At 51.0% G+C, this 14,494-nt stretch overlaps 2 protein-coding genes across 4 annotated transcripts in view; one reads left to right on the plus strand and one right to left on the minus strand.

The window, feature by feature from the left end:
• Nucleotides 1–483: 483 nt before the first annotated feature.
• On the minus strand, nucleotides 484–13,853 carry NICN1 (nicolin 1, tubulin polyglutamylase complex subunit). 2 transcript variants are annotated; one of them, XM_069735970.1, is made up of 6 exons: nucleotides 13,313–13,853; nucleotides 11,438–11,614; nucleotides 11,240–11,353; nucleotides 10,879–10,950; nucleotides 6,744–6,848; nucleotides 484–730 (listed from the first exon to the last, which is right to left on the minus strand). In XM_069735970.1, the coding sequence occupies exons 1-6, from the start codon at nucleotides 13,433–13,435 to the stop codon at nucleotides 689–691; spliced, it is 633 nt and encodes a 210-aa protein (XP_069592071.1). In that variant the 5' UTR covers nucleotides 13,436–13,853; the 3' UTR covers nucleotides 484–688. The 2 variants fall into 2 exon arrangements, with proteins under 2 accessions (XP_069592071.1, XP_069592072.1); XM_069735971.1 differs by having other exon boundaries at nucleotides 13,385–13,639.
• APEH (acylaminoacyl-peptide hydrolase) overlaps nucleotides 13,834–14,494 on the plus strand; it is a 55,955-nt gene continuing 55,294 nt past the window's right edge. For both annotated transcript variants that reach the window (XM_069735967.1, XM_069735969.1), the window contains exon 1: nucleotides 13,834–13,951. In XM_069735967.1, the coding sequence (XP_069592068.1) occupies nucleotides 13,934–13,951 (18 nt within the window). In that variant the 5' untranslated portion in view covers nucleotides 13,834–13,933. The remainder of the gene's footprint in view (nucleotides 13,952–14,494) is intronic.

Here is a 14,494-nt window from a genome sequence, read left to right on the forward strand (position 1 = left end):
GTCGCCGACGCAGCGGCGCACGCTAGTGTGAACGTAGCCTTACACCCCTCCCCTGCTGTTGCCCCTGGTTATGCCCCTCCCCCGCTGCTGCCCCCGGTTACGCCCCTCCCCTGCTGCTGTCCCTGGTTACACCCCTCCCCTGCTGCTGCCCCTGGTTACGCTCCTCTTCTGCCCTGGTTACACCCCTCCCCCTGGTTACGCTCCTCCCCCCAGTTGCGCTCCTCCCCTGTCCCGGTTACACCCCTCCCCTGCTGCTGCCCCTGGTTACGTTCCTCCTCTGCCCTGGTTACGCCCCTCCCCCGCTGCTGCCCCCGGTTACGCCCCTCCCCTGCTGCTGTCCCTGCTTACACCCCTCCCCTGCTGCTGCCCCTGGTTACGCTCCTCCTCTGCCCCCGGTTACGCTGCTCCCCGGCCCCTCTGTGTCTGCTCTTCCCTGCAGGGGGCGCCGCCTCTTCACCTCCTAATAACATCACACAAGACGCAGCCGGTATCATTATTTATTTCTGGTGACTCCTCAGTGGGGCGGGGGAGGGGGCCGCTATTACATGCTCAGCCACAATTAGGACTCAATGAAGTGTGGGGACCCCGGTGACGCGCTGGGGGCAGAGCAGACCCCGCATTCTGTAGTTGTAGCGCTCAGGCGAGACCCCCAGATGAGGCAGGAGACGAGGTGCGGACCCCCGAAGCGTCATGGGTAGGAGAGCAGGTTTATATCGTAACATCCCTCCACCTGTGGAGACAAAGAGCGGAGATCAGCGGAGCGCAGGAATGGAGAGAGCGGCAGCTGTCCATAGCAACCAGCCCCTCCTGTCTCAGCCCCTGGTTGCTAAGGCGACCCCCCTATCCGCCTGTGGTGAAATATGTGTGTATGTGCTGTCACGGATCGCTGCTCCGTGGTGTCACTTATTCGTCACGTGCCTGCTCTCACACGTGACTTGGGGTTGTGCCTGCAAGGGTTAATCTATCTCGCCACTCTCAGTCCAGCATTCAACCTCTGTCCTATGCTGTAATGGGAGCATAAATCACACACCCGCTCATACACGCTGCCACCACTCACCGAATACACGGGCGATGAGTTCCGGAACTAACAATAATACTAATAAAAATATGTATATCACTCATAAGGCTCACACACCTCTAGGCTATGGATTCTTTACAACATTCAAGGTTCAACTTATTAAAGTTTATATTTTAATAGAAAAAGGTTCAGTGCTTACAATAAGAAAAAGGTATAAAAATATGATAATAAAAAGACATACAACTTATGCAAAAGAGTATAAAATAAAGGAGGAAACGTACAGAAATCATCTAACTTGTAGTCTGCTTTCTGCTCCCTGAGGGGGAGGGTGAATGTAGTTGTGGAACACACCAGCTTCTCAGGCTGCCATCATCATGTGAACACAATTCTCTGTCTGCAGCCTAAATTTATAACTTTGGTCTGAGGTCAGGTTTCTAGACCGGCCTCTCAGGCCAATATCATAACTGCTGCCTGTCTGATTGGGCCTCGGCCGCGCTACTAATGAATGTACAGGTCCTTCTCAAAAAATTAGCATATAGTGTTAAATTTCATTATTTACCATAATGTAATGATTACAATTAAACTTTCATATATTATAGATTCATTATCCACCAACTGAAATTTGTCAGGTCTTTTATTGTTTTAATACTGATGATTTTGGCATACAACTCCTGATAACCCAAAAAACCTGTCTCAATAAATTAGCATATTTCACCCATCCAATCAAATAAAAGTGTTTTTTAATAACAAACAAAAAAACCATCAAATAATAATGTTCAGTTATGCACTCAATACTTGGTGGGGAATCCTTTGGCAGAAATGACTGCTTCAATGCGGCGTGGCATGGAGGCAATCAGCCGGTGACACTGCTGAGATGTTATGGAGGCCCAGGATGCTTCAATAGCGGCCTTAAGCTCATCCAGAGTGTTGGGTCTTGCGTCTCTCAACTTTCTCTTCACAATATCCCACAGATTCTCTATGGGGTTCAGGTCAGGAGAGTTGGCAGGCCAATTGAGCACAGTAATACCATGGTCAGTAAACCATTTACCAGTGGTTTTGGCACTGTGAGCAGGTGCCAGGTCGTGCTGAAAAATGAAATCTTCATCTCCATAAAGCATTTCAGCCGATGGAAGCATGAAGTGCTCCAAAATCTCCTGATAGCTAGCTGCATTGACCCTGCCCTTGATGAAACACAGTGGACCAACACCAGCAGCTGACATGGCACCCCACACCATCACTGACTGTGGGTACTTGACACTGGACTTCAGGCATTTTGGCATTTCCTTCTCCCCAGTCTTCCTCCAGACTCTGGCACCTTGATTTCCGAATGACATGCAAAATTTGCTTTCATCAGAAAAAAGTACTTGGGACCACTTAGCAACAGTCCAGTGCTGCTTCTCTGTAGCCCAGGTCAGGCGCCTCTGCCGCTGTTTATGGTTCAAAAGTGGCTTTACCTGGGGAATGCGGCACCTGTAGCCCATTTCCTGCACACGCCTGTGCACGGTGGCTCTGGATGTTTCCACACCAGACTCAGTCCACTGCTTCCTCAGGTTCCCCAAGGTCTGGAATCGGTCCTTCTCCACAATCTTCCTCAGGGTCCGGTCTCCTCTTCTCGTTGTACAGCGTTTTCTGCCACATTGTTTCCTTCCAACAGACTTACCATTGAGGTGCCTTGATACAGCACTCTGGGAACAGCCTATTTGTTGAGAAATTTCTTTCTGGGTCTTACCCTCTTGCTTGAGGGTGTCAATGATGGCCTTCTTGACATCTGTCAGGTCGCTAGTCTTACCCATGATGGGGGTTTTGAGTAATGAACCAGGCAGGGAGTTTATAAAAGCCTCAGGTATCTTTTGCATGTGTTTAGAGTTAATTAGTTGATTCAGAAGATTAGGGTAATAGGTCGTTTAGAGAACCTTTTCTTGATATGCTAATTTATTGAGACAGGTTTTTTGGGGTTATCAGGAGTTGTATGCCAAAATCATCAGTATTAAAACAATAAAAGACCTGACAAATTTCAGTTGGTGGATAATGAATCTATAATATATGAAAGTTTAATTGTAATCATTACATTATGGTAAATAATGAAATTTATCACTATATGCTAATTTTTTGAGAAGGACCTGTATATTATTTTCCTCTGGAGACACGTGTGAAATGGTTCCCAGGGATACCTTCCCTCAAGCAGCATTTAGCATCTCACCTCCAAGACCTCAGAGGTGTCAAGTGTCCCTTTGTTCTTGGCTCTAGTTAGACCCCCTGGTGAGATCTGGAGACAAAATTCCTACTCTTCCCAAGGAAGTATATATTATCACTAGACAGATGTCAGAGGCCACTACACACATATAGATATATATAATATACACACATATAGATATATATAATATATACACACATATAGATATATATAATATATACACACATATAGATATATATAATATACACACATATAGATATATATAATATATACACACATATAGATATATATAATATATACACACATATAGATATATATAATATATACACACATATAGATATATATAATATATACACACATATAGATATATATAATATATACACACATATAGATATATATAATATATACACACATATAGATATATATAATATATACACACATATAGATATATATAATATACACACACATATAGATATATATAATATACACACACATAGATATATATATAATATACACACACATAGATATATATATAATATACACACACATAGATATATATATATAATATACACACATATAGATATATATAATATACACACATATAGATATATATAATATACACACATATAGATATATATAATATACACACATATAGATATATATAATATACACACATATAGATATATATAATATACACACACATATAGATATATATAATATACACACATATAGATATATATAATATATACACACACATATAGATATATATATAATATACACACATATAGATATATATAATATACACACATATAGATATATATAATATACACACACATATAGATATATATATAATATACACACATATAGATATATATAATATACACACATATAGATATATATAATATACACACACATATAGATATATATAATATACACACATATAGATATATATAATATATACACACATATAGATATATATAATATATACACACATATAGATATATATAATATATACACACATATAGATATATATAATATATACACACATATAGATATATATAATATACACACATATAGATATATATATAATATACACACACATATAGATATATATATAATATACACACATATAGATATATATATAATATACACACATATAGATATATATAATATACACACATATAGATATATATAATATACACACACATATAGATATATATAATATACACACACATATAGATATATATAATATACACACATATAGATATATATAATATATACACACACATATAGATATATATATATAATATACACACATATAGATATATATAATATATACACACATATAGATATATAATATACACACATATAGATATATATAATATATACACACATATAGATATATATAATATATACACACATATAGATATATATAATATATACACACATATAGATATATATAATATATACACACATATAGATATATATAATATATACACACATATAGATATATATAATATATACACACATATAGATATATATAATATACACACATATAGATATATATAATATACACACACATATAGATATATATAATATATACACACACATATAGATATATATATATATAATATACACACATATAGATATATATAATATACACACATATAGATATATATAATATATATACACACATATAGATATATATAATATATATACACACATATAGATATATATAATATATATACACACATATAGATATATATAATATATACACACATATAGATATATATAATATATACACACATATAGATATATATAATATATATACACACATATAGATATATATAATATATACACACATATAGATATATATAATATATACACACATATAGATATATATAATATATACACACATATAGATATATATAATATATACACACATATAGATATATATAATATATACACACATATAGATATATATAATATATACACACATATAGATATATATAATATATACACACATATAGATATATATAATATATACACACATATAGATATATATAATATATACACACATATAGATATATATAATATATACACACATATAGATATATATAATATATACACACATATAGATATATATAATATATACACACATATAGATATATATAATATACACACACATATAGATATATATAATATACACACACATATAGATATATATAATATATATACACACATATAGATATATATAATATATACACACATATAGATATATATAATATATACACACATATAGATATATATAATATATACACACATATAGATATATATAATATATACACACATATAGATATATATAATATACACACACATATAGATATATATAATATATATACACACATAGATATATAATATATATACACACATATAGATATATATAATATATACACACATATAGATATATATAATATATACACACATATAGATATATATAATATATACACACATATAGATATATATAATATATACACACATATAGATATATATAATATATACACACATATAGATATATATAATATATACACACATATAGATATATATAATATATACACACACATAGATATATAATATATATACACACATATAGATATATATAATATACACACACATATAGATATATATAATATATATACACACATATAGATATATATAATATATACACACATATAGATATATATAATATATATACACACATATAGATATATATAATATATACACACATATAGATATATATAATATACACACACATATAGATATATATAATATATATACACACATATAGATATATATAATATACACAGATTCCACCACAAGGAGCCGGACGCTTCTCCGCACAGAACTGCAGGACCTTTCCAGACCTACGGGAAATACCTGACTGCCGTCCTGTAGATTGAGGCGATTATATATTTCGCTTTACTGTATTGTTAACGTTGTTATGACTTTTGTGTTTGAAGCTGTTAAACTGTAAAGCGCGGCGGAATATGTTGGCGCTATATAAATAAGATTATTATTATTATCCGAATATCAATGTGAAACGAAGTTTGGATTCTTACCCACATTCTTATCTATTTATATATTTTTATTGAGTTTTTTTAGCGCAAATATTTTTACTTTCCCCTTTATATATTATTATTTTGGACGAAGACGAGTGGTTTCCTCCTTCTATTTGCCGCAATTAATCTCAAATGATAAAGCCGCGTCTTCTGGGTTTTATCTTCATTTATAATAATACCAAAGAATCTGTGATCGCAATCAGGAAGAAACGGAGAATTATCTGGCAGAACTGCAGGGGGTCAATACTTTTGGCCATGACTGTAGGACAGAGGTTGGATGCTGGACGGGGAGAGGAGATAGATTAACCCTTGCAGGCACGTGACGAATTAGTGACACCACGGAGTAGGGATCTGGGACACGGCCATTCTGAAGATCCGCGCAGCAGCGATGGCTGTGACCTGCCGTACTCACATCGAACCTCCCGACCGCGGCCGAGCTCTGCGTGGAGCGCATCACCTCCGTCAGCACCCACAACCGCTGCACCTCACTGGACACGCGCTCCGGATCCGGGAGACCCTGGAATGTGGGAGACCATGAGTGAGCGGACCCCAGAATCCGAGATATCCCATTGCCCCCGGAGACCCCAATAATGCACAACTACAGCAGCCCAGCATGCAACCTGGTGCTGGCGCGCTCCCCCACCTCCCGATGCGTTCTCCGTGTACTGGGGCGCTCCCCCATATACTGGCGCGCTCCCCCATATACTGGCGCGCTCCCCCATATACCGGCACGCTCCCCCATATACCGGCGCGCTCCCCCATATACCGGCACGCTCCCCCATATACTGGCGCGCTCCCCCATATACTGGCGCGCTCCCCCATATACTGGCACGCTCCCCCATATACTGGCGCGCTCCCCCATATACCGGCGCGCTCCCCCATATACCGGCGCGCTCCCCCATATACCGGCGCGCTCCCCCATATACCGGCGCGCTCCCCCATATACCGGCGCCCTCCCCCATATACCGGCGCGCTCCCCCATATACCGGCGCGCTCCCCCATATACCGGCGCCCTCCCCCATATACCGGCGCGCTCCCCCATATACCGGCGCGCTCCCCCATATACCGGCGCGCTCCCCCATATACCGGCGCGCTCCCCCATATACTGGCACGCTCCCCCATATACCGGCACGCTCCCCCATATACTGGCGCGCTCCCCCATATACTGGCGCGCTCCCCCATATACTGGCACGCTCCCCCATATACTGGCGCGCTCCCCCATATACTGGCGCGCTCCCCCATATACTGGCACGCTCCCCCATATACTGGCACGCTCCCCCATATACCGGCACGCTCCCCCATATACCGGCGCCCTCCCCCATATACTGGCGCGCTCCCCCATATACTGGCACGCTCCCCCATATACTGGCGCCCTCCCCCATATACCGGCACGCTCCCCCATATACCGGCACGCTCCCCCATATACCGGCACGCTCCCCCATATACCGGCACGCTCCCCCATATACCGGCACGCTCCCCCATATACCGGCGCCCTCCCCCATATACCGGCACGCTCCCCCATATACCGGCGCCCTCCCCCATATACCGGCACGCTCCCCCATATACCGGCACGCTCCCCCATATACCGGCACGCTCCCCCATATACCGGCACACTCCCCCATATACCGGCACGCTCCCCCATATACCGGCGCCCTCCCCCATATACTGGCGCGCTCCCCCATATACTGGCGCCCTCCCCCATATACTGGCGCGCTCCCCCATATACTGGCGCGCTCCCCCATATACCGGCGCGCTCCCCCATATACTGGCGCGCTCCCCCATATACTGGCGCGCTCCCCCATATACCGGCACGCTCCCCCATATACTGGCGCGCTCCCCCATATACTGGCACGCTCCCCCATATACTGGCGCCCTCCCCCATATACCGGCACGCTCCCCCATATACCGGCACGCTCCCCCATATACCGGCACGCTCCCCCATATACTGGCGCCCTCCCCCATATACTGGCGCGCTCCCCCATATACTGGCGCGCTCCCCCATATACTGGCGCGCTCCCCCATATACCGGCACGCTCCCCCATATACTGGCGCGCTCCCCCATATACTGGCGCGCTCCCCCATATACCGGCACGCTCCCCCATATACTGGCGCGCTCCCCCATATACTGGCGCGCTCCCCCATATACTGGCACGCTCCCCCATATACTGGCGCCCTCCCCCATATACTGGCGCGCTCCCCCATATACTGGCGCGCTCCCCCATATACCGGCGCGCTCCCCCATATACTGGCGCGCTCCCCCATATACTGGCGCGCTCCCCCATATACTGGCACCCTCCCCCATATACTGGCACGCTCCCCCACCTCCCGATGCGTTCTCTGTGTACTGGCACCCTCCTCCATATACTGGCACGCTCCCCCATATACTGGCGCGCTCCCCCATATACTGGCGCCCTCCCCCATATACCGGCACGCTCCCCCATATACTGGCGCGCTCCCCCATATACCGGCACGCTCCCCCATATACCGGCACGCTCCCCCATATACTGGCGCCCTCCCCCATATACTGGCACGCTCCCCCATATACTGGCGCCCTCCCCCATATACTGGCACGCTCCCCCATATACTGGCGCCCTCCCCCATATACCGGCACGCTCCCCCATATACTGGCGCGCTCCCCCATATACTGGCGCGCTCCCCCATATACTGGCACGCTCCCCCATATACTGGCACCCTCCCCCATATACTGGCACGCTCCCCCATATACTGGCGCGCTCCCCCATATACTGGCACCCTCCCCCATATACTGGCACGCTCCCCCACCTCCCGATGCGTTCTCTGTGTACTGGCACCCTCCTCCATATACTGGCACGCTCCCCCATATACTGGCGCGCTCCCCCATATACTGGCGCCCTCCCCCATATACCGGCGCGCTCCCCCATATACTGGCGCGCTCCCCCATATACTGGCGCGCTCCCCCATATACTGGCGCCCTCCCCCATATACTGGCGCGCTCCCCCATATACTGGCGCGCTCCCCCATATACTGGCGCGCTCCCCCATATACTGGCGCCCTCCCCCATATACCGGCACGCTCCCCCATATACTGGCACGCTCCCCCATATACCGGCACGCTCCCCCATATACTGGCGCCCTCCCCCATATACTGGCGCGCTCCCCCATATACTGGCGCCCTCCCCCATATACTGGCACGCTCCCCCATATACTGGCGCCCTCCCCCATATACTGGCACGCTCCCCCATATACTGGCGCCCTCCCCCATATACCGGCACGCTCCCCCATATACTGGCGCGCTCCCCCATATACTGGCGCGCTCCCCCATATACTGGCGCCCTCCCCCATATACTGGCGCGCTCCCCCATATACTGGCGCGCTCCCCCATATACTGGCGCCCTCCCCCATATACCGGCACGCTCCCCCATATACTGGCACGCTCCCCCATATACCGGCACGCTCCCCCATATACTGGCGCCCTCCCCCATATACTGGCGCGCTCCCCCACCTCCCGATGCGTTCTCTGTGTACTGGCACCCTCCTCCATATACTGGCACGCTCCCCCATATACTGGCGCGCTCCCCCATATACTGGCGCCCTCCCCCATATACCGGCACGCTCCCCCATATACTGGCGCGCTCCCCCATATACTGGCGCGCTCCCCCATATACTGGCGCCCTCCCCCATATACTGGCGCGCTCCCCCATATACTGGCGCGCTCCCCCATATACTGGCGCCCTCCCCCATATACCGGCACGCTCCCCCATATACTGGCACGCTCCCCCATATACCGGCACGCTCCCCCATATACTGGCGCCCTCCCCCATATACTGGCGCGCTCCCCCATATACTGGCGCCCTCCCCCATATACTGGCACGCTCCCCCATATACCGGCACGCTCCCCCATATACTGGCGCCCTCCCCCATATACTGGCACGCTCCCCCACCTCCCGATGCGTTCTCTGTGTACTGGGGCGCTCCCCCATATACTGGCACCCTCCTCCATATACTGGCGCGCTCCCCCATATACTGACGCGCTCCCCCATATACTGGCACGCTCCCCCATATACCGGCACGCTCCCCCATATACTGGCGCCCTCCCCCATATACTGGCACGCTCCCCCATATACCGGCACGCTCCCCCATATACTGGCGCCCTCCCCCATATACTGGCACGCTCCCCCACCTCCCGATGCGTTCTCTGTGTACTGGGGCGCTCCCCCATATACTGGCACCCTCCCCCATATACTGGCGCGCTCCCCCATATACCGGTGCGCTCCCCCATATACTGGCGCGCTCCCCCATATACCGGCACGCTCCCCCATATACTGGCGCGCTCCCCCATATACTGGCACACTCCCCCATATACCGGCACGCTCCCCCATATACTGGCACGCTCCCCCATATACCGGCACGCTCCCCCATATACTGGCACGCTCCCCCATATACCGGCACGCTCCCCCATATACCGGCACGCTCCCCCATATACTGGCGCGCTCCCTCGCGTGCCGATGTGCAGAATACAGGCACCGCGATGCGTGTACAGCACAATGCCCGGCTCTGCGCCGCCATCACCTTGTGCAGCTTCTGCAGATCCTCTCGGGGCGGCAGCTGAGACAACCACCAGGAAAACGGCTTCTGCGGACTCTGGGAAGGAAGAGGTTAATAAGCATTAGGACACTCCCACCAGCTCCCCATGCCTTCCCAGTGGGTGGTCCCGGGGTCCCCTCCCCTCAGCGGAGCCAGGGGCCACACAGGAGTAATGGCCGGCGGGGCCACTCAGCACCACATGGCGCCATTACTCGGGACGCCCTGACTTCTGTAGGGGGCACAGCGTGAGCGGCTGCTGCAGCGCCTCATTATAGCAGTCTTCCGGGGGCTGCTGGGCTGGGGCGAGTAGAAATGTGGGGCCTCTCCTGAGCTGCGGACCCCTTACCTGCCGGCCAGGGGGATTGATCCGTAATTCTTCCAGGGTAAATGACAGCCAGACGGGCGACGGCTGCCGCAGGATGAAGCGCAGGGACGTCACGTTATCTGCGGCACGCGCCATCTGCGGGGACAGAGCGCGTCACCACCGGAGGCAGCAGAGCCCACACCCAGGCAGAGCCCCCCGTGTGCCGGCCCCGGGCATCACCTGCTGTCTGCACACAGACACGTAGTCCTGGGACCCCTCCTCCATGTGGGGGTCCGCCATGAGGGGCAGGTTCCTTACGCACGTCCGCCATGTTCTGCTCTTCTTGGTCGCTGTCGGTCGCAACTGCTGGAATTTTACAGTGAGGAAAGCGGTGTAGAAATTCCTGAAGGAAATCTCCTGGAGGGCAGAGAATCAGAGTGCAGGAGACATGACACAGAGGGCAGAGCGACGCGGAGAGGGAGGAAAGGACGGGGAGGGCGGAGCGACGCGGAGAGGGAGGAAAGGACGGGGAGGGCAGAGCGACGCGGAGAGGGAGGAAAGGACGGGGAGGGCAGAGCGACGCGGAGAGGGAGGAAAGGACGGGGAGGGCAGAGCGACGCGGAGAGGGAGGAAAGGACGGGGAGGGCAGAGCGACGCGGAGAGGGAGGAAAGGACGGGGAGGGCAGAGCGACGCGGAGAGGGAGCAAAGCACGGGGAGGGCGGAGCGACGCGGAGAGGGAGGAAAGGACGGGGAGGGCAGAGCGACGCGGAGAGGGAGGAAAGGACGGGGAGGGCAGAGCGACGCGGAGAGGGAGCAAAGGACGGGGAGGGCGGAGCGACGCGGAGAGGGAGCAAAGGACGGGGAGGGCGGAGCGACGCGGAGAGGGAGCAAAGGACGGGGAGGGCAGAGCGACGCGGAGAGGGAGCAAAGGACGGGGAGGGCAGAGCGACGCGGAGAGGGAGGAAAGGACGGGGAGGGCAGACTGACGCGGAGAGGGAGGAAAGGACGGGGAGGGCAGAGCGACGCGGAGAGGGAGGAAAGGACAGGGAGGGCGGAGCGACGCGGAGAGGGAGGAAAGGACGGGGAGGGCAGAGCGACGCGGAGAGGGAGGAAAGGACGGGGAGGGCAGAGCGACGCGGAGAGGGAGGAAAGGACGGGGAGGGCAGAGCGACGCGGAGAGGGAGGAAAGGACGGGGAGGGCAGAGGGACGCGGAGAGGGAGGAAAGGACGGGGAGGGCAGAGCGACGCGGAGAGGGAGGAAAGGACGTGGAGGGCAGAGCGACGCGGAGAGGGAGCAAAGGACGGGGAGGGCGGAGCGACGCGGAGAGGGAGCAAAGGACGGGGAGGGCGGAGCGACGCGGAGAGGGAGCAAAGGACGGGGAGGGCGGAGCGACGCGGAGAGGGAGGAAAGGACGGGGAGGGCAGAGCGACGCGGAGAGGGAGGAAAGGACGGGGAGGGCAGAGCGACGCGGAGAGGGAGGAAAGGACGGGGAGGGCAGAGCGACGCGGAGAGGGAGGAAAGGACGGGGAGGGCAGAGGGACGCGGAGAGGGAGGAAAGGACGGGGAGGGCAGAGCGACGCGGAGAGGGAGGAAAGGACGGGGAGGGCAGAGCGACGCGGAGAGGGAGGAAAGGACGGGGAGGGCAGAGCGACGCGGAGAGGGAGGAAAGGACGGGGAGGGCAGAGCGACGCGGAGAGGGAGGAAAGGACGGGGAGGGCAGAGCGACGCGGAGAGGGAGGAAAGGACGGGGAGGGCAGAGCGACGCGGAGAGGGAGGAAAGGACGGGGAGGACAGAGCGACGCGGAGAGGGAGGAAAGGACGGGGAGGGCAGAGCGACGCGGAGAGGGAGGAAAGGACGGGGAGGGCAGAGCGACGCGGAGAGGGAGGAAAGGACGGGGAGGGCAGAGCGACGCGGAGAGGGAGGAAAGGACGGGGAGGGCAGAGCGACGCGGAGAGGGAGGAAAGGACGGGGAGGGCAGAGCGACGCGGAGAGGGAGGAAAGGACGGGGAGGGCAGAGGGACGCGGAGAGGGAGGAAAGGACGGAGAGGGAGGAAAGGACGGGGAGGGTGACGTGGAGGGTGACGCGGAGGCGGGGCCACGGCTGACACTCACGTTGAGCGGCGTCGCGGCAGGGAAGGTGACGTCGATGACGCTGACCCCCAGCTCGGACGTCCCATCCCCCACCTGGAGCGGCACCGGGGTCCGGATGGTGCACGCTGCCGCCTCTTGGGCCATGACGGTGACACGGGCTCAGCGGCTGCCGAGAGATAAGGCAGACAGGACACCGCTGGTCACATGACCTCACCGGCGCGGACAGTGTCTCCTCACAACCCCACCTGCCTGGGAGCGGGCAGTCACGTGGCCCCTTTCTCTTTGGCCCCGGATCTGTACAGAGCGCCCCGTGTACTCTCTGCACTCACTCCTCCCTTGTGGCATCACATTCCCTTATTAAATATGGCGCCGGATGTTCTGCACAGACGTCACTTAGAACTGTGCCCTCAAAAATCATGGCCGCTACATGTCACGTGTCCCAGCGTCTGTGTCGTCATGGCGCTAGAGGCAAACGAGTCACGTGACTTACGACCTGCGCGCATTCCGCAAACTGCTGAAACTGTCATGTGTGGCCCCGCCCCCTACAGTGGGAGAACCAATCAGTGACTTCAGGAGAAACCACTATATCTGGGGCAGGGGTGACAGCTGCAGTCGATCCTCTTCCCCAGGACGTGTGCACTGATGGCGGCGGCGGCTCAGGTGAGTGCCTCTTTGTTCCCCGGACACAGAGTGAATGCGGAGCCGAGATACAGCCGCTGCCTGAGGACACACGGAGGACGGGCGCTGCCACCATATATGGCCCGTCATCAGCGGACTACAAGTCCCAGCGAGGAAACTGTGTAACAGGCCGCGGAGTGACGGCGACCTCGTGCTTCTCCCCAGCGCTCTGCGGAGGACGGCGCCTGACATGTCTCCTCCCACACACGAGAGCCCCGCCCACTGCAGTGTAACACCCATCATGGCCGCCCGCCCGCCCTCTTCCTCCTCCTGATTGGCCCTCCGCCCTCTTCCTCCTCCTGATTGGCCGCCCGCCCTCTTCCTCCTCCTGATTGGCCGCCCGCCCTCTTCCTCCTCCTGATTGGCCGCCCGCCCTCTTCCTCCTCCTGATTGGCCGCCCGCCCTCCTCCTCCTGATTGGCCGCCCACCCTCTTCCTCCTCCCGATTGGCCGTCCGCCCTCTTCCTCCTCCCGATTGGCCGTCCGCCCTCTTCCTCCTCCCGATTGGCCGCCCGCCCTCTTCCTC

This window comes from Ranitomeya imitator, chromosome 8 (genome assembly GCF_032444005.1).
Source record: "Ranitomeya imitator isolate aRanImi1 chromosome 8, aRanImi1.pri, whole genome shotgun sequence".
Lineage (NCBI taxonomy): Eukaryota > Metazoa > Chordata > Amphibia > Anura > Dendrobatidae > Ranitomeya > Ranitomeya imitator.

Bases quoted from the DNA above. Each gene is read 5' to 3' on its own strand.
- NICN1 (XM_069735970.1), bottom strand. From the start codon at position 13,435: ATGGCCCAAGAGGCGGCAGCGTGCACCATCCGGACCCCGGTGCCGCTC. The intron at 10,951-11,239 runs GTAAGGGGTCCG...CTTCCTTCCCAG, and splicing joins TCAATCCCCCTGGCCGGCAG to AGTCCGCAGAAGCCGTTTTC. The intron at 731-6,743 runs GTGAGTACGGCA...TTGTCTCCACAG, and splicing joins CCGCGGTCGGGAGGTTCGAT to GTGGAGGGATGTTACGATAT.